The sequence below is a fragment of the Amphiprion ocellaris genome, chromosome 2, assembly GCF_022539595.1.
Source record: "Amphiprion ocellaris isolate individual 3 ecotype Okinawa chromosome 2, ASM2253959v1, whole genome shotgun sequence".
NCBI lineage: Eukaryota > Metazoa > Chordata > Actinopteri > Pomacentridae > Amphiprion > Amphiprion ocellaris.
The window spans coordinates 6,758,605-6,779,329 of NC_072767.1; the positions used below are offsets into that span (position 1 = coordinate 6,758,605).

General features: G+C 39.5%; 1 protein-coding gene across 1 annotated transcript in view; it reads left to right on the plus strand.

Moving 5' to 3' along the window:
* grin3bb (glutamate receptor, ionotropic, N-methyl-D-aspartate 3Bb) overlaps positions 1 to 20,725 on the plus strand; it is a 78,286-nt gene that overhangs the window by 36,199 nt on the left and 21,362 nt on the right. The window contains exon 2 of the mRNA XM_023264169.3: positions 10,588 to 11,228. Coding sequence (XP_023119937.2) covers positions 10,588 to 11,228 — 641 coding nt within the window. The remainder of the gene's footprint in view (positions 1 to 10,587; positions 11,229 to 20,725) is intronic.

Consider the following 20,725-nt stretch of genomic DNA (forward strand, 5'->3'; position numbering starts at 1 on the left):
CTCTTTGTGTTGGTTTTGTGTCTCTTTGTGGTCGTTTTGTGTCTCTCTGTGTTGGTTTTATGTCTCTTTGTGTTAGTTTGGTGTCTCTTTGTGGTGGTTTTGTGTCTCTTTGTGGTGATTTTGTGTCTCTGTGGTGATTTTGTTTCTTTGTGTCCCACCCCCCCACCTCTCTATCTCTACCCCTCTATCTGTATCCCTCTATCTCTACCTCTCTACCTCTTCTGTCCCTCTCAACCCGCCCGGCCAGCAGGCAGATGGGTCCCCCCACATTAGAGCCGGGTTCTGCTCGAGGTTTTTTTCCCTGTTAAAAGGGTGTTTTCCTTGCCACTGTCGCCTTTGGGCTTGCTCTGGGGGTCAGGCATATGGGTTCTGTAAAGCGTCTCGAGACAATTTGACTGTAATTGGCGCTATATAAATAAAATAAAATTAAATTAAATTAAATTAAAATTTTGTGGTAGTTTTGTGTCTCTGTGGTTTTTTTGTGTCTCTTTGTGGTGATTTTGTGTCTCTTTGTGGTAGTTTTGTGTCTCTTTGTGTTGGTTTTGTGTCTCTTTGTGGTAGTTTTGTGTTTCTTTGTGGTGGTTTTGTGTCTCTTTGTCGTAGTTTTGTGTCTCTTTTTGGTAGCTGGTTCAGGTCACATCCCAGGAGAACAAACTTGTTCATCTTTAAACAGAAACAGCAGCTTTGCTCTCGGTCCACATTATTAAACTGAAATAACAGTTCCTGGTCTGTCAGCAGCTCTGTGTGAACTCACATTCCTGATGTTTTACAAGCTGATGGAGGAGAAAGTCCTGCTGCCAGCGTCCTGCATGAATGAAAGCATGGGTTTAAAGCGAGGATTGGATCTAATACGATGTTTTAACTCATCAGTTCAGGCTTGTTCTGGTCTCAGCGAGCTTCAGGTGAAATTTACTGGCATGTTTGAAAACAGAAACACAAATATTTCTGCTGTAGTATTTCTGAAGTGTGACTGATCCTGGACCAGCTGAAGCTCTCAGATCAGTTTGTCCTATCAGACTGTTAAATAATGAAATAATGAACCCTCTGACTCCTGTCGATTAGCTCCGTTCAGTCTGCTGGTTTCTGCTGCTTGTTTGTTGGACTGACTGAATGAATCCAGGTTTGTGTTTGAGCCGAGGATCTTTTCATCTCGCTCTCGTTTCATCATCTCGTCTTTTCCTTTCATTCAATCAGCTGGTGAGCTTTGATCTGTTTATCTGTTTTATTCTCTTTGTTCCTGAACAGAGAAGCATCAACAGACCTACAACGCTCACGTCTTTCTACAGACTTATTTACTCACAGCAGCAGGTTTGATCTTTTCATTGACCTGCTGTTTAAATAACTGAACATGGAGTTTGTCAGTTCTGTGCTTCATCTTTCAGGTTTAGAGGCCCTCTTCATGGTCATTTAGAAGATAAACTGATTCTGTGCTTCTTCAGGTTTCTGCCATTTATGAGTCTGAAACTTGAATGTATGTTTTTAGGTGAGTCTGTATTTTATCTTTAATAAGACAGCTGTGTTCTGCCCTCGCTGATGTTTGACAGAAATCATTTTGAATACAGTCGGTCCTGGCCTTACGCCAGAGTTCCGTTTCTACTGATCTACAGAAGTCGAATCTCCGACTAAAATGTAAACAAAGTCGTTCCGTGCATCACAACATCGATCAGTTCTTCAGAAAAGTCATGAATACCAACGATTTTCATGCATGTATGAATCATTTTACCAGAAGATAACAGAATATTGTAACGGACTGATATTGTTGTTGATGTTGATGTTTCAATGTTTAATGTTCATTTCCAGATTTACCTAATGTCAGTGAACGTGTCATGTTTAGTTAGCTCACCTCTGATTGGCTGAGAGTCAGCAGTAGAGAGAGCTGGGAACGGCGGCTAATTCTGGAGCTAAGTTATGGGGTTTTTTTTTTTAGTTATCCTGGCGTTGGCTACGGCCCACAGTAGAACCCTCTGTGCTCATTTAGTTTCTTTTCTGATCATTTTCAGTCCGTTTTGTGGTAATTTTAGATGCTTTGTGGTCATTTTGTGCCTTTTTGTGGTCATTTTCAGTTTGTTTGTGATCAGTTTAGGTGTTTTTGTGGTCATTTTAGGTGTTTTGTGGTCATTTTGCATTTTTTGTACTTATTTTATGTGTCTCTCGTCATTTTGTGTCTTTATATAATTATCTGTCTCACTGACTCATTTTGTGTTTTTCTGTGTTCATTTTTTGTCATTTTGTGTCATTTTGTGATAATTTTAGGTGTTTTTGTGGTCATTTTGTGTGTCTCTGGTCATTTTGTAATTTTTTTTAATTTATGTGTCTCTCATCATTTTGTGTCTTTAATGATAATTATCTGTCTCACTGAGGTTTTTCTGTGGTCATTTTGTGTCATTTTTTGTCATTTTGTGCATTTTTGTGGTCATGTTGTGTCTTTTTGTGGTTGTTTTGTGTGTCTTTGTGCTTATTTTGCTTCTTTTATGGTCATTTTCAGATTGTTTTGTGTTAACTTTAGGGTTTTTGTGGTCATTTTGTGCCATTTTGTGGTCATTTTCAGTCTGTTTGTGATCATTTTGCAACTTTTTGTAGTTATTCTGGCGTCGGCTACTGCCCACAGTAGCCTGTGTGAAGGTTCAATAAACAACCAGAGAACCAGATAAAGTCTCACTTATTCGTCACAGAGGGATGCTACAATATGTTGACCTGTTTTTACAACTTGATGTTGGTCGGTGGTTGGTCCTGTTCCCAGCGTTTTATTCTAATTTCACTTCCATGGAGACGGCTTTCCTTTTCTTCCAAGCATCAGAAGAGTCTGACTTACGCTGGGAGCCATAATGAAGGGCAAAAAGTTAGTGAATGTAGCACAATCCAAGGTGGCGTACAACCAGAGAATGGAAACAAAGCCGCCTTATAGCGCCGTGTGACGATGTATTCATCTGCTGGTCAACTAGTTCCATGTAACCAGTTCTGTCGTAATGACGAAACATCGTAGGTCGATGACGTCGTAAACTGAGAACCCCCTGTATGGTGTCAGTGAGCATTTTACTGATGCATTCAGTATTTTACGGTAAAACAACCTCTGATCCAGACCTCTTGTAGTTCACTTCCAATGGTTCCAGTCACCAACACTGATGAACTTTCAGCTGTGATGTTCATGACTCCACAATATTGTGGATCAATTTTATTTGACTTTACAAACTGTCACTTTGCTCATTAGCAGGATGTTTCTCTTTAGAGTCAAGCAGTCTTTGTCTTAGTTTTCACACAGATTTTACTTGACTGATTTATTTGGATTATTGAAAGTACAAAAGACACAAAATTACCAGAAAAAGAGTCAAAATTACCAGAAAAAGATGCAAAATTAAAAGAAAAAGACACAAAATCACCACAAAACGACACAAAATTACAACAAAAGACACAAGATTACTAGAAAAAGAAACAAAATTACCACAAAAAGATGCAAAATTAAAAGAAAAAGACCCAAAATCACCACAGAACAACACAAAATTACCACAAAAAGACACAAAATTACTGGAAAAAGATTCAAAATTACCACAAAAAGACACAAAATTACCAGAAAAAGATGCAAAATCGCCACAAAAAGACACAAAAATACTGCAAAAAGAAACAAAATTACCAAAAAAAGACAATTGTGATCGTCAGCAGGCAGCTGACGTAGCGTTCACTTGTTGTCATGGTTACAGTGACGCCGTGCTGCTATCTGGCAATGATACAGAAATCTTTAACAAATCTGTGGATCCAGACTATAAGCTGCATCACTGCTAAAATCTAATCACTTGGTTCTTGTGTCATTTCTGACCTTCCCTGAAAATTTCATCCAAATCCGTTAGTCTGGTTTTCAGTAATGTTGCTGACAGACAGACAGACGGACAGACAGAGAGACGCGTACACCGATCGTCACAAAAAATGATCCCAAAAATGAATCTCTATGAGGAAACTGTATAAAACATGTTTTGATGCCTCTTTTAAAGTATCTGTGAATGATTCATAAACTGGCTGCAGTGAGGAAGAGTCAGAGATTCTTCATTCACTCTGTTGTGTTTTAAAACCTACCGTTTGAAGCAGTTCTGCCTCTGTCAGTGATTTCCTACATTTCCCAGGATGCCCTGGGAAAGACCGGCCCTGGAGGAGTGGGATGGTTTAATTCAGCAGAAGAAGAAACCGTCAGTTCAGCTGCTTTTTATTTCTCCTCAGGAAACATTTCCTGCTTCCATGTGCAGAAACACAGAACAGGTTTAGAGTCAAACTCCTTCTGTAAACTGGAATCTTTATGTAACGAAATAAAACCCTGTTAAAGCTGAGATAAATGAAGTACAGCAGAGGTAAATGAAGTACAGTAGAGATAAATGAAGTACAGCTGAAGTACAGTAGCGGTAGATGAAGTATAGTAGAGGTAAATGAAGTACAGTAAAACAGCAGAAAAGTGAAGCGTTCATCAGGATCCACTTTATTTTTCTCTTCTGGCAGGTGTGACACTTTTAATCCTTAAAGATCCGCCTGTCAGAGCGTCGTCACGGTGACGGAGGATGTGTGCCGCATCGCCATAGCAAACAGAGACAGAGAGCATCCCTTTGATCAGTAATCTCTGTCTCCTTCTGTCTGACAGCTGCTGGTGATGAACCTGCAGTGACACCTGACAAACACACCTGACAAACACACCTGAGGCTCAGAGTCAAGGTTGAACTGTGTGAAAAAACACAACTGCCTCACTCAGAGTTTTTATATATATATATATATATATATATATATATATATATATATATATATATATATATATATATATACATACATACATATATATATCACGCCAACAAGATAGGATTACAGTTTGGGACAAATCCCAACAATTCAGAGTCCAGGAAACATCCATCATGTTCCTGATACTATTAGCTAAAGTTGCTCTACATTAGTTAAAGTTGCTCTACATTAGTTAAAGTTGCTCTATATTAGTTAAAGTTGCTCTACATTAGTTAAAGTTGCTCTATATTAGTTAAAGTTGCTTTATATTAGCTAAAGTTGCTCTCTTTTAGTTCTGTATAGATCTATAAGGTTCTGGTCAGTTTGACACATTTCAGTGATAGTTTTAGGTATTTATTATTTATTATTACAGTAACTTTTGTCTTTATGTTGCATGGGGATCAGACCATAACTGCTCTAATTCGGCTGAAACCAGTTTTCAGAAATGCTTCAGAATCAGAACAATGATTTGTAGTCAGAAGAAATCTGGACTTTGGAGATTTTCCTGGTGATGTAGGAGGCTTTAAAATAAAGATGCTAGCGCTGCATATTCTGCCTCCAATCAGCTGAAATCAGCAACATTCAGACATCTAATATCACCCTTTATTTGCGGTACAGCACCTGGAGAATCTGAAGACACATTCTGAACCAGGTTCCCTCATGGAATATTGTAGAACTGGAATTTATTTTTCTCAAGGAGAAGACTGCCATAAAAAAACTGGTACACGGACGGATCTTTCTGAGCCATGAATGAAACATGTTAGCATAACCCTGTTGATGATGTTTTTGTTGTTTTTTGTCTTGTGTTTGTTGTTTTGTGTCTCCTTTTTCTAATTTTGTGTTTTGTTTTTGCCTATTTGTGTCTCATTTCTGTCATTTTGTGTCTCCTTTTTGTGCTTTTGTTTCTTGTTTTTCTAATTTTGTGTCTTGTTTTTGTCGTTTTGTGTCTTGTTTTTGTCATTTTATGTCTTGTTTCTGTCATTTTGTGTCTTGTTTTTGTCTTTTGTGTCTTGTTTTTGTCGTTTTGTGGCTGCTTTCTGTCAATTTTTGTCTTGTTTTTCTAATTTTGTGTCTTGTTTTTGTCATTTTGTGTCTTATTTTTCAAATTTTGTCTTATTTTTGTTTTGTCTTGTTTTTCTAATTTTGTCTTGTTTTTGTCATTTTGTGTCTTGTTTTTCTAATTTTGTGTCTCGTTTTTGTTGTTTTGTGTCTTGTTTTTGTTATTTTGTGTCTTGTTTTTCTAATTTTCTGTCTTGTTTTTGTCATTAACATCATCCAACAGTGTTCCTAAAGAATAGGTAGAGCAAACCTATGTCCTCTCTTCTATTTTTCATAATTTCATCACATTGTCAGCCTTGATTGAATGTCTCATTCTACCTCATATTATCAGGATCAGACTCATTCTTTTGACTGTTTTCCATCAGTCAGTTTGTCCTCTTGGTCAGCAGTAACAGCTAAATATCTAGCTTCTACTGCTGAGAAAAAGCTAGCATTAGCATGGATTAGCAACCCTGTTACTGTGATTAGAGTAGGGTTAGCAAACAACACATAAAACATGGAATAAAAATGCTACCATTGATGTGGAAGCTGAGCCAATCAATACCTATTATTGATGAATATGGAGCAGAATCCTGGAAAAGAGAAGGCTGATTTTTTAAACATTTTGAAGCCCATATGTCCTTCAGTTCTGGAATGACCCATATATCTTATTTTTGGAAGAATCTGTTCATCCTTAAACTCTAAAGTGTAAAATTATATTTTCAGTAACTGCTATTGCATTTGTTCTGTTATCTTGAAAATGACAGAAAACTTCTTAGATCTTAGATTTCATGCATTTGAAAGTGTTGACTTTCTGGCTGATTGAACCATGCATGACCTTAAAACTGCACAGATCCCCACAAAGGTTTGATAGAAAGTAAAGAAAAAAAAAAGATGAATATTTACGTACTTTCTGAACAAATCTGTCACAAGATGTTTTTCCATTTTTGAGGATCTGACACAAATCCCCCAAAATAGTGTGAAATCCAACAGACACAAAGTACAGATCTGTCGCCATGAGCAACATCATGAAGCCTCTCAACCTGAGAGAAAACGAGAAACTTTTTCAGTGGAGACCCTGGATTGACTTGATTTTAAATGTCCCAGTTGAAGCTGAAGACCTGTCTGGTAGCTGGAGCATCAGTGCCTCGCTCTAAGGTCATGGACCTGACAACACCTTCTGGATTTATTCTATTAAATCAAACTCATCTTAGTTCAGGTTCTACATTCAGTCCAATCTGATCTCCAGTGACCAGTTAAACCACAGCATAATAACCTATAAATAACCACAACTCCTAATGTTTGCTTTACTGCAACAAAGTTCACATTTAAGGAACAACCCAAAGAAAATAAGTTAAATTTCATCAACATTCAGCCTCAGTTTATCATTTCCACATTACAGCTTTCAGATCACAGAATGTCGGCAAAGGAACACAACATTTAGTCATCTGAAACTGATAATATAGTATTTTATTTTATGATCAAATGACAAAAGTCAGACAAAAAAGACAAAATAAGCCAAAATACTACAGAAGTGAGAAACAAAACAACAAAACATGAGACAAACGACAAAAGCCAGACAAAAAAAAGACAAAAAACAACAAAAACAAGACAAAATTTTGCAAAAATGAGACAAAAAAAGAAGACCAACAGCACGAAATAAAACAAAAAAGAGACAAAAAATTAGACAAAAAAGTTACAAAGCGACAAACAATGGATAAATGAAAAAAAATGAGGCCAAGATAATACAGAACAACAAAAAGGAAACACAAGACGACAAAAATGAAAAACAAAACGACAAAAATCAGAGAATAAAAGACAAAAAGCAAGACAAAATGTTACAAAAATGACACAATGACAAAAGCGAGAAACAAAACGACAACAAAATAGACAAAAACACAAGCAAGACAAAAAGGAAACAAAATGACAAAAATGAGAAACAAAACAACAAAAACACAAGACAAACGACAAGTCAGACAAAAAAAACAAAAAACAACAAAAACGACAAAATATTACAAAAATGAGACACAAAGCGACAAAAGAACAGTCTAGTATTTTACTTTATGACCAGAACAACTTGTCATGGTCTAGAAATTATTTTAAATTCCTAGTTTTACTAATTTACAATCTGCAGTTAATGTCTTCTCTGGAATTTTCACATTTTGAGGGCCGGATTGGACCCTCTGGAGGACCGCTTTTGGCCCGTGTGCCGCATGTTGGACACCCCTGTATTAAACAGTCCAACAGTCCATTGTCCAGGCTTTGTTGTTGTATTTGTCATAAATAAAGATGTGATGTGTTTCTATGACATTATGATTTACAATAAAACACAAATGACAAACAGCATCAGAGCTGCAGAGAAACCAGGTGTCAGTGGAAAGTTGAGGTCGTCTAGAAACACCTGAACTGACTGTAAATCTCTCAGAACTGATCGACTGAAGGAAAGGTGTTGATGTGAGCGTCTGAGGGGCTGGTGTGATTGATCCTCGCTGAAACACATCTCAGTCTGATCCAGCAGGACAATAATCAGCCTGTTAGCAGCACGTCAGGTGGAGTTTGGGTGACGCCTGGTCAGCGGGGAGAGACGCTGCTGTGGAGCGAATCGACTCGTTTGCCATCAGAATGAAAGTAGGCTGCAGCTGCAGAGTTTAATGCGACAGAGTCACACTGACCTTCAAACTGGTGCTGCCTTCTGATCTGAGCAGAGACAGAAGCCACAGCTGCACAAGTGGAAAGAGAGAGAAAAAGCAATACTAGAAATCCATGTATACAGCCTGCTGCAGTTCTTTCAGCAGATTTAGTATTTCTCTCTTCATCTGCTTGTGAATAGAGCCACAGCAGATAATGAGCACCTGTAGACATCTGCATCCACACACCAGGGGGCGCTGCTGCACGGAGGGCAACAGTTCTTTCTGCAAATTTTAATTACATTGAAGAAACACAGAAATCTTTAAACCTGTAGTGGTTCAGTCAGTGTTAGTCAATAAAAAAATTAACTAGAAAAGCACTCAGAGAGCGCAGTCCTCCTCCAAGGCTGCTCATTCCCCCATATGTCAGAAATGCAGTATTTGTTGATTAGTCACTGATGAACATAGAATGTGTCCGTTTAATCTAGATGTACCCATAAACACAATGAGCTTGCGTTGAGCACAGGCGTGTGTTATGCATGTGTACGTTATGTATGGACACCGAATCGCGTGACCTAAATATGTAGCGGGCGGCGGGAATTGATGGGACGCAGAAACACCCCCACAATTTAATCAGTTGTTCCTTGTATCATTTCTGATGGATAAGTCCTGATAAGTCCTCAGTGGTAGATTTGTAGTAGAATCACAATCATGTGATTGTCAGCAGGCAGCTGATCTCCAAATTTGTCCAAAGTTATTAGAATTTTGTCCAGAACTTGCTCAAAAAATCCTCTTTTCCTGTTCACAATCTGTCCAAAATGAGTTAAACATCTAGGATGGCTTAGAAAGGTTCCAAAAATGACTAAAAACAATAAAAACACATCCAAAATGACTCAAATTTGACCTCATAAAATAAGTATGTTCTCTAAATTTTGTCAAAATTTGTCAAAAATTACCCAAAATATGTGCAAAATGTCCAGAAATTATTCAAATTAGTCCAGAATTTGCTCAAAAAATCCTCCTGAACTGTTCAAAACCTGTCCAAAATGAATTAAACATCTAAGATGGCTGAGAAGAGTTAAAAAAAATTACTAAAATTGGATCCAAAATGACTTTAAAATGTCTTCATACTATTAAATTTTTCTTTTAAAAGTAGGAATTATTCACAGTTCATTTCATAAACTTTCATGGTCCTCAGTGGTGGATTTGTAGTAGGATCACAGTCATGTGATCGTCAGCAGGCAGCTGATGTAGTGTTCACTTGTTGTCATGGTTACAGTGACGCTGTGCCGCTATCTCGCAATGATGGAGAAATCTTTTTTTTTTTTTCCTTTTTCGGCTTTATTGATAGATGCAGTGGAGACGGACAGGAAAGGAGGGAGAAGACTGTGGGGAAGACATGTAGCAAAGGGCCGCGAGCTATTCAACGTCAACCCGATCGGGAGCAGATTGAAAGCTTCAGTTTTGCGTACTTTGTGCACCTCCGGATGGATCGGATTCTCCTTTGGCTGGAACAGCGTTGGTTGGGCTGGAAATTTCTTCATGAGGGACTCAGGCTGTTTGGTCCTGAAGCGTCGTGTGGTTGGGTTAGAGTTCTGCCGTTGGAGCTCTCAGCAGCTTCGGAGGTCTGCCAGCAGACTTCCAACAGGTGGTGGTGTGTCGTAGACAGCCGGTGTTCAGTCCTCAGGGTGGATGGAAAATAACTGCTATTAACGGTGGCTCTCGCTGTTCAGCTCCACTCCTCATCACTCTGTTACTTCCTTAGCACATTTTCTACACATTTTCAGCTGGGACATTTCCATCAGTTTTTGGATGTTGTGGATGTTTTCCGAAGGCTGTTGACTCTAGAAAACTCCAGTAAATTCAGTTTTGGTGTTTAGTAACAATCTGTCTGACATATGTAAAAATAGTTGAAAAACATTCTGTGGGATTGTTTTTAATTTACCCTAGAAGAATGACTAGAAAGTTCAAACACTGAGCCTTTCTGCTCCGATGTGCTCTAAGGAAACAGACTGGAGAGACAAAATGTTTTCTGTTAGTTTTTTCTTGGTTTTTGGAACATTATTCTCCAGAAACAGATTTAACCTCCAGACACAAACAGGACCAAACTGTCTTGAAGGTTCAGACTTTCATGTTCTAACTCTGTTCTCCTCTTGGTTCTCCTGCTCTGTAGAACCAGTTCCACCTGCAGATGGTGACGGGGGTCCCAGAGTCCGGCCTCTCCGATCTGTTGCTGACGGTTCTGCAGCGGTCCGGTTGGAGGGAGGGTACTGCGGTTCTGTGTCGGGGCTGGGAGGAAGCTCAGGGTCTCCTGCAGCTCCTGGACCATCGTGGTGGAGCATCGTGGGGCGGTGGGGGTGCCGTCAACTGGCACCTCCGAGCCCTCCTGAACCTGACACAGTCGTCTCACGATGACACGCAGATCCACGACTTCCTGTCTCGACACTTCAGACAGAACCAGCCTCCACCGGCGTCGGTGATCCTGTTCGGGGCCGACCCTCAGTGCGCTGCGGCGGTTCTTCGCAGCGCCCAAGACCTGGGCCTGACGTTACCCATGGTGCACTGGGTTCTGGGCCAGCCACTCGGCCCTGACGCCCTGCACGCCATCGGACTGCCACTCGGCCTGCTGGCCTACGGGGAGGTGGGGAGGAAACCGTTGGACTTCTACGTTAGAGATGCCCTGCAGCTTGTGACCAGAGCTGTAGCTGCAGCCACCATGGTGAGACCAGACCTGGCTCTGATCCAGAACGTGGTGAACTGCTACGACAAAGCCAACAAACACGAGGCGCCATCGTCTGGACAGTACCTGTCCAGGTAGGAAAATCAAATCACATCAAGCTTTATTGTCATTTTTCTGTAAGTACAACAGTAGTGCAGACAAGATGAGAGTGTTTCCCCAGAATTAAAGCAGTTAAACAAACTTTACAATAAAAAAAAATCTGGAAAATAGAAAATAAATTAAGAACACCCACACTTATATAATCACACAACACATACACACATAAATACACAAATCCCTAAGACGTTGTTTAACAAAACTGACAAAATTGTCAGTTGAATTGTTATTAAGTGTCCGTAGCAGCAGCCTGTGATGTAAACAGTTAAAGTGATGTTGTGGAATGACAAATAATTTTAATACTGAAACTAAAACTAAAAATACTAAGCTTAGATCAAGGTGCAGAAGTGTGTCCAAATCAGCAGTTCAGCATTCTGATACCTGACACCATCTTGACCACCTCGCTTCCTAACTGTGCCGAAGAAATATTTTATTTAGATCTGTTAAAGTCAATATCTGCAAATGATCCAAACACCACTCTAAGGGAGGGACTGAAACTCAAACAGATTGTATCAGCTGCTGTTTCTTTAAATATTATCAATAAATGGCTGCTACAGTCTGCCAAAGGTTTTCCACTTGATTCTCAGGCAGTATTTGATCTTCTCCAGCTATAATAATAATAATAATAATAATAATAATAATAATAATAATAATAATAAATTTTATTTATAAAGCGCTTTTCCAATAACTCAAAGATACTGTACATAAAATACAATCAGATAAAAACTAGTTTTGTTAAACCACTGTCCAGCTTGTGCTGCCATAGTTGACGTTTAAGTTGCCCATGTTAACAATCAGAAAGATTTCTAAAAAATTTCAAAGAATTTGTGATAAAATATGACATAGAGTCTGAAAGAAACTGTGTACTGAGAGAATGGATGGATGGCTGGCTGGATGGATGGATGGATGGATGGATGGATGGATGGATGGATGGATGGATGATGGATGGATGATGGATGGATTCATGGATGGATGAATCGATGGATTCATGGATGGATTCATGGATGGATGGATGGATGGATGGAGGATGGATGGATGGATTCATGGATGGATGGATGGATGAATGGATGGATGGATTCATGGATGGATGGATGGATGGGATGGATGGATGGATGGATTCATGGATGGATGGGTGGATGGATGGATGGATGGATGGGGTGGGTGAATGGATGGATGGATGGATGGATGGATGGATGGATGGATGGATTCATGGATGGATGGTTTCTGGGTTGTACTGCAGATACCCCTTTTGATTCCTGCAACCAGCCGCATTTCAGAGTTGTTGTGGTGACATGCATCGATTTAACGAGTTGGCTGTAGGTGCGAAAGAGATGGACCAGATTATGATCTGATCCCCCGGTGGTGGTAAAAGTGGATGAAAATGCATTTTACATACAAACAATGCAGAGTCCTGTTGCCTCTTGTTGTGCAATCGACAAACTGAAAGTGGGCAGTATGTTGGAGAGAATCGATGCATCGGTACAGCAGAGTGTACAAGGCACAAGCTGGTTCTGCATTTGCAGATAGGGAAATGTAAATAACACGATCACTGATTCCCTCGACAGATAGTGCAGTATTAAAGTGACCGACAAGAGTTCAATGTCCTTGTCGCACACTTGATCCTTGATGTTACGCTTTCTGTTGTTCTCAGGCAGAGCAAATCTCCCACCTGTTCGCTTTGGTGTCCTGACCATACCATTTAGTGTTCCTTCACAGGCTTGATGTCCTCCATCACTCATCCATCTATCTTGCTACCAGCACACCTTTCTACACCCACTGTTGTGACCTTTACAAACTGGTGGGTTGGTCCTCCCTTTACACCTGGCAACTCCAAAACTGGCTTTTACTCATCTACAAGACCCTATCAGGGAAGACACCTCAGTACCTCTCCAATCTCCTACACCCCTCCCATGACAACTACCACCTGAGGTCCAGTGATCTCATAACACTCTCTATCCCCAAGGTTCGCGCTGTCTTTGGCCAGAATTCCTTATGCTTTGCTGCAGTAATCGATTGGAATTCCCTCCAAAAACCTCTGAAACTGCCATCTCTTCCATCACCTTACATCTTTAAGCAGAAGCTGCAGCAGACCCTAGTTGACCGCTGCACATGCTGACTGTTTGCACTGAATTGCTAGCATTAATTTAGGGTGTTTTTAATCTCTGTTTAAACACTTGTGTGCCCTTTTTTTGTATATGTATTGTTTGTTATCTTTCTTCCTGCTGGGGTCTCTTGCCAGGTCATCACTGTAAATGAGAAATTGTTCTCAACTGATCTTACCTTGTAAAATAAAGAATAACATACTGTCAAGAAGGCATTAGCTTCGGTGTTTCAGTAGGGAATACAGTCTTTTAGCCATGTTTCTGTGACGTACATGAGGCTGCTGACGAGGGTCTGCAATCCTTTCATTTGGTTGGCCATTAAGTGAACATTTCCCATGATTACAGGTTGTAGGGCAGGTTTAAAAACTCCCCATCGATGCTCTTTGTGTGTGTGCTATTCCTTTTAATACAGTGACAAGTCTCTTCTGACAGGATGTCACGTCTTGTCCAGAAAATTTAGCTAATGGTGCTAGTTTCAGTAGGCCCTGTCAGCACTTAACAGTAGCTGGACATAACGGGCTGCTCCTCAACTAGCACAACTTTGGAAGAGTCGGGACTGTACCTGACTGGAGAGCACAGCTAAAGCTGAAATGTAATAGGTCTGGGTTATATAGGGGAGTAAAGCTGTGCCTTCAGAGTAGATGCAACTCCATCATCTCTATTGTCCCCCTCGTCACATCCTGGATTTATCAGTCGTAGACTCAGCTTCATGCATCATAAAAATTATTTTATTTCTGTTGATCAGAGAGGAAAAAGATGTTCCAGGTCTGTCAGAGAGAATAGGATCCACTTCAAGACATCAGTCTGGCCTCCTGATGTTCCGGATGTCTGAGACCTTTGACGGGCCAGTTTCTGTAGTTCAACTTAAAATCAGGAGGAGAAATCTCTTCTTGTCTGTTTATTCAAAATTTCAAAGGCTACCAGTCACTTCTTGTCCTATCTTATAATTAAAGCTGGAATTAAAGTGTTCTCTTTATTATTTGAAGCCAAAACAGCCAAATAGTGTGATAAAAACCAATAGAAGACCAAGTATTCTGCCCTGTGGGACTCCACATGTTGTAGAGGAATGACCTTGAACCTCAGCTCTCTGAAATGTGTGAATTAAATATGAATCAAACCATTAAAAAACTCACAGCTGAGAGATTCTCTGGTCTGCTGAAACAAAGGGAGGAAGCTCAACGCTGCAGTTTAGACGCACAACGGATAAGAAAAAAGCCCTAACAGGATTAGAGACTGTCTCTGCAGAGGTAGGCGTTCAGTTTTCTAACTGTGCAGTCAAGATAAAACAACACACAACTTCCACGGCCAATAAAAGTATAGAGAGAGTCACAAACTGAAACCACAACCCATGCACGTCTTAAATTTAGCATTTAAATGTGGAAAAAATGCTCAGTGTAGTTCAAGAGACAAAGTTGTATTGTTGCATAATTAACCTCTGAGGGTTTAACTCAGTTTGGATTCATCCACTGAGTTTTCCAGCATCTTTCTTTATATTCTACCTTTCCTTTGTTTCCTGTTGAAGCGCATTTTTTCGTTTTCTGTCTCGTTTTTGTCATTTTGTATCTTGTTTTTGTCGTTTTGTGTCTTGTTTTTGTCTCTCGTGTCTCGTTTTTGTTATTTTGTCTCGTTTTTGTCATTTTCTGTCTCGTTTCTGTTGTTTTCTCTCTCATTTATGTAGTTTTGTGTCTTGTTTTTGTCGTTTACATCATCAAACAGTTTTCTAAAAGAATGGGTAGAGTACTGGAGAAAAGAGAAGCATTCCCATCACAGATTTTATTCACTATTGGACAGATCTGAAATGCTGTGTTTCAGATTTTAAAATAAACCGAAAGTTGCATTTCACAGAGATACCAGTCACTTACAGAAAATAGAACATCTTCCAGTCATCAGCAACCTCAGATGTGACTATGAGTTAAACATATGTCCCAGAATACATAATTATCTTGTCATAATTAGAAGACGGATTGATGAGCCCAAACATTATTATTTCTGCTCAGTGAATGAAAATAACAGCAGCAGCGGTAGATTTATAATCACCGTTTATATTTAGTCAAACTGACATTTTTACAATTTTCATTCATTTTTCTACAAATTAGCTTCAGAAGCTGTTTGATGTGAATTATTATTTCACCACCAAGCTGTGGCTTCATTCAGTTATCAGTAATGTGGAGGAAAATCCCTCAGGGTGACTCTGATTCCTCCATCCACCCCTCTCAGGCACATTAATATTCATATATATTCATAAATACAGTCTGTGTGTGTTTTGGACTTTCCCCCTCAGAGTGGAAATAAGCACGGTGGAGGTTTAACTTTTATTCATGAGGAGATTTATTACAGAGCCTGAAGCTGCTCGCTGGCTCTCTGAAAACACCACAAGATGAAGAGATAATCAAACCGAGAACCTCTCATACGTTCCATTTATTACTATATTATACTGTTTTAACTGACTCTTTAGAAACCACCTGCTTGCATTAAATGACGTTATTTTTCTGAAGCTTTGTGATGTAAGGAAACAGACCGAATGTAAACTATTCACCAATCCTCCCTAGCTGAAATCTAAACTGTTCTAAATGAATCATCCTTTTTTGTGGCTTAAATTAATCCTTAGATGTGATTGGACCCTACATTCTTCCACAAGTGGGTCAAAAATGATTCGTATAAGAGTCAATGTGTTCTTATGCCATTTTTGTCGTTTTTGTTAAGAATAATAATTAGGGCCCGAGTACCGAATGGTCTCAAGACTATATTGAAATACAAGGAATTATTAAATTATTATTAACTATTATTGAAATAATTATTATTAATTATTGAAGCTGCAAGCACCATTTGTCGGGTGGTTGCATCCTTGCGGCTCAGCTATCCCACACATGTCCACCAGGTGGCGCTGCAACTGAGATTGTATATTGGCCTATGGATGTGGTCAAGATCGGACTGTTATCACACATGTAAAGTTACAGGCAGATTGGTGCATGTAGAGGGTAGTTAGACAACACTTCCTGTTTGATGGCGAAACATCAAAAATGGCCGCATTCCACGGGTCGCCGCTTCCACCTCCTCAGACTTTTTCGGAGCATTTTGGTAACTTTTGATCACCCATGCCTGGAGTACATCCTGGCCAAATTTGAGCTCTGTCGGGGTTACCTTGTTTGAGTTTATAGCTGTTGAAAAAGTGTAAAAATTGGTCCAAAATTGCCCAAAATATGTCACAATTCAAAACGGCCGACTTCCTGTTGAGTTTTGGACATGGGTGTCAAATACATTTTTGTGTGTCGTGACGACTTACGTATGCCTACCAAATTTCATAGCTGTAGGTGACACCCACTGGCCATAGAGCCCGTTTGAAACTTTCCAGGTGGCACTACTGAGACATTTTGGCTCACGCCTATGCAAATTCCACAAAATATCAAATTTTTCACCGGTCCTGATATGTGTGCAAAGTTAGACAAGTTTTCAAGTATTTTTAGGCCTTCAAAATTGGGTTTAAAAAAAAAGGGAAAATAATTAAAGCTGCAAGCAGTGTTGATCGGGGCCTCCAAGCATATCCACCAGTTGTCAAAATTCCGAGGGCTGCCATTTCCACGTCCTCAGACTTTTGCGGAGCATTTTGATAGCTTTTGATCACCCATGTCTGGTGTACATCCTGACCAAATTTCTGCTCCCTTGGAGTTACCCTGTTTGAGTTTATAGCTTTTGAAAATGTTTCACTGGGCCTGGCATGTGTGCAAGTTTTCACACGTTTTCGAGTATTTTTAGGGTGTCAAAAATGTGTTTCTTCCGTCCAAATTATTATACTTTCTTCATCGGATGGAAGAAACGCATTTTTGACGCCCTAAAAATACTCGAAGACGTGTGAAAATTTGCACACACATCAGGATCTGTGAAAAATGTTATATTTTAGGGGAATGGCAAACATGTGTGCTAAAATGGCTCAATAGCACCCCCTGGAATACTATTACTAAAATTTAGCCCCCGAGCCGCGTTTTAACTACAGCTACGAAATTCGGTACACACATGTAACTCGTCAAGACGCACAGAAAAGCCTCTAGCACAAATACCCAAAACAAAACAGTAAGTCAGCCATTTTGAATTATGTGTCATATTTTGTACGATTTTGTATCATTGTTGGACATTTTTCAAAAGCTATAAACTCAAACACGGTAACCCCAAGAGAACTGTAATTTGATCGGGATGTACATCAGGCTTTGGTGATCAAAATGTTCCAAAATCTGAGGCATGGAAATGGCAACAAACAGAATGTGACCATTTTGGATATTTCGCCATGAAACAGGAAGTGCTGTCTACCTAGCCTGTACATGCGCCAATCTGCCTCAAACTTTACATGTGTGATCAGAATCCGGTCTTCATCACATTCATAGGCTGAAATACACTCCCAGTCGCAGCACCACCTGGTGGACATGCTTGCTTTCGCTGACCAGCAAGGATGCGAGGACCCGTTCAATGCTGCTTACAGCTTTAATTTGTATTATGTTTGACATGCAAACCTATCAATCAATATGTAGCTATATAAATAAATGCACACATGCATGTGCACACACACACAGACACACACACACACACACACTAGCTAGCTAGTGTTAGCTAACTATAAAGTTGGCTAAGTTCATGGTACATAACACTCATTACACACACTTTCATTTCAAGTCATGAATGTGCAGGTATGTTGAAAAATATCAATTTGATGACAAAATTTTTTTCTGAGGTTAAAAAATGTAGATAATTTGTGTAAAACAATCTTCCTGACATAGTGTGTGTGGTCCACAGTAAATATATGCCTGGCAATTACAACTGATAAGAATTGCAAGTTTCCATGATAATCTATGGGAAATGCATGCGGATAATTTTTGACCCACTTATGGAAGTTTGGGGCAGTAATACAAATATGGTAATTTCTTAAATAGTACAGGGGGTCCTCGACTTAAGTTGGAGTTCAGTTCCTACTGCATGACGTAAGTTGATTTTTGCCATAAGTCGGAACGCCGGCTAAAATGTAAACAAACCCGTTGCGCGCATCACAATATCAATCAGTTTTTTGGAAAAGTCATGAATACCATGGAGATGGCTTTCCTTTTCTTCAAAGCACTGCCATCAGAAGAGTCTCACTTACGCTTGAGAGCCATAATGAAGGGCAAAAAGTTAACAAATGTAGCACAATCCAAGGTGACGCACAGAATGTAAACAAAGCCATCTTATAGTGCCGCATGACGACGTATTCGTCCACTCCGCTTGTCAGCTAGTTCCACATAACCAGTTCTGACGTAACGATGAAATGCCGTAGGTCATACATCGGTAAAAGGTAAAAGGTAATGTAAAAATTTTAATGGAATGATATCAAAACATGTTTTTGAGGAATAGCTGGAAAATGAAATAATAACTTTTCATTACAAATGATATTGCAAGAAACGACCTCACTCATTTTAGACCCACTGATGCATCTAAGGGTTAAACAAAAATTTAAAAAAATAGAAATACCAACAGACTGCTGAGGTCCAGTCATGTCTGATTATCATGTTAGAGATGAAGATCCTTTCCTCACATTTATTTAAAAACAGGCTCCTCATGCAACAAAAGGTATAAGAACTGAAAAGATCTGAAATCTGAATCTCGGCACAAGACTAAGACATACCACAAACCAACAAATGGTCAAAAACTTGAGACGTTGAGTAGCACTAAGCTGTATGAAACACTGCAAGGAGCAAAAAACACTGAGCAGAATGAAACAGTCTGAGCTTCAACAAACGTGAGCTGCATGAACCTGTGAAAACTGCACACTACAGAAAACACCAGGAGCTACAGGTTTGAGGAGGATAAAAATCTAGCATTGGGATTCCTGACAGACGAAGATCAAACACATTTACAACAAAGGAAATGACTCTCAGACTGAGAGATAAAACCAGATTATCTGCTGTAGAAGACGAAAAGACAGAATGTGAAGAGAAACATCAGAGATTCAATGTGGATTGAAATCACAAACTCATCTAAAATAGATATTCATGTAAGAACATCTTTAGACTTGATGTTTTCAGTGGTATCCAATGTTGTGGCATTTTAAGACTGAACAAATGTTAAAATTAGAGGAATAGGATGTGTGAATCAGATTTTAGAACAAACAGTGATAAGACTGGAAGACCTAACGAGTCAATCAAGGTTATGAAACACTAAATAATCCTGTGGAAACCCAACAGAAGCCCATGGAGCCCATATCACGCATTAAAACTGGAAGTCCATGCCCTCTCTTCATCTGCACTGGGGGTTGAAACCAAGCAGAAATAAAAACGGAAGGTGGTTTAACTTTTGATACGATCATATACATCCTGATTGGGTCTTCAGATGATGGGTTGTGGCTTTCCAGAACAGAGAAGGAGTGTTTAGGAGATGTTTGCATAGATGATGTAACGATGACTCTGAAGACTGCTTGAAGACTCCTACTTGAGAACTTTTGGAAGACTCCAGCTTTGGTCCAGAATTGATTTTTGACTGCATGTTTGACGAAGCTGCCTGATCATCACCAGCCTTAGCAGGCAGACTGAGTCACAACACCATCAGGAAATCTAATTTTACTGTCTATTAGGTTCTGGTGTTTGCTTTATGAAGCAAAGACTTTGTACTGATAGTTCAAAATCACCAGAAACGTCATGTGAGGACTCTGAAGACTCACATTAGATTTTAAACAATCTGGTGACTGTTTTCAGATTTGAAAATGTGTCTTAATGCTATAGAGCCCAGTGTACCATTGCATATTCATGTTTGATTGGTGGTAGATTTGAAACCAGATCAGATAGATCCATCATTCTTTCTGCATATAAAATCTGGGGAGTTCCACTAACACTTCACACATTCACCAGGTCTCAGAGTGCACAAGACAACAAACATGAGACACAAAATCACAAAATGGCAAAAATGAGACATAACGTCACAAAGTGAGATACAAAATCACAAAAACGAGGCAAAGTCACAAAAATGACACACAAAATCACAAAAGCGAGACACAAAATCACAAAAATGAGACTGTAATTGCACTACAGTTTGTAAAAATGTAAGAATATGTCCTGGTGCACAATGGTAGGTCTTAAAGGGTAAACAGGTGATGATCATAGAGCTGATATTCTAGCAGCAGTCTGAAAGATTTTCATCTTGCTCAGGTGGCTTACTGTTAGTCGTTGCTCTAGGACTGAGGATGACACTGCACAGCTGTTCGCATCTGTCACTGAAAATCTCTCGGTCTCTAAACTAAAATCTTCAATGAGCAACATATTTCGTCCAGTCATTTCTGTTTGTAAAGTCTCAGCAGATAGGCGAGGCAACATGTCACGTTTAATACCCGAGAGAGAACATAATGAGAGCAAGACAGCGAT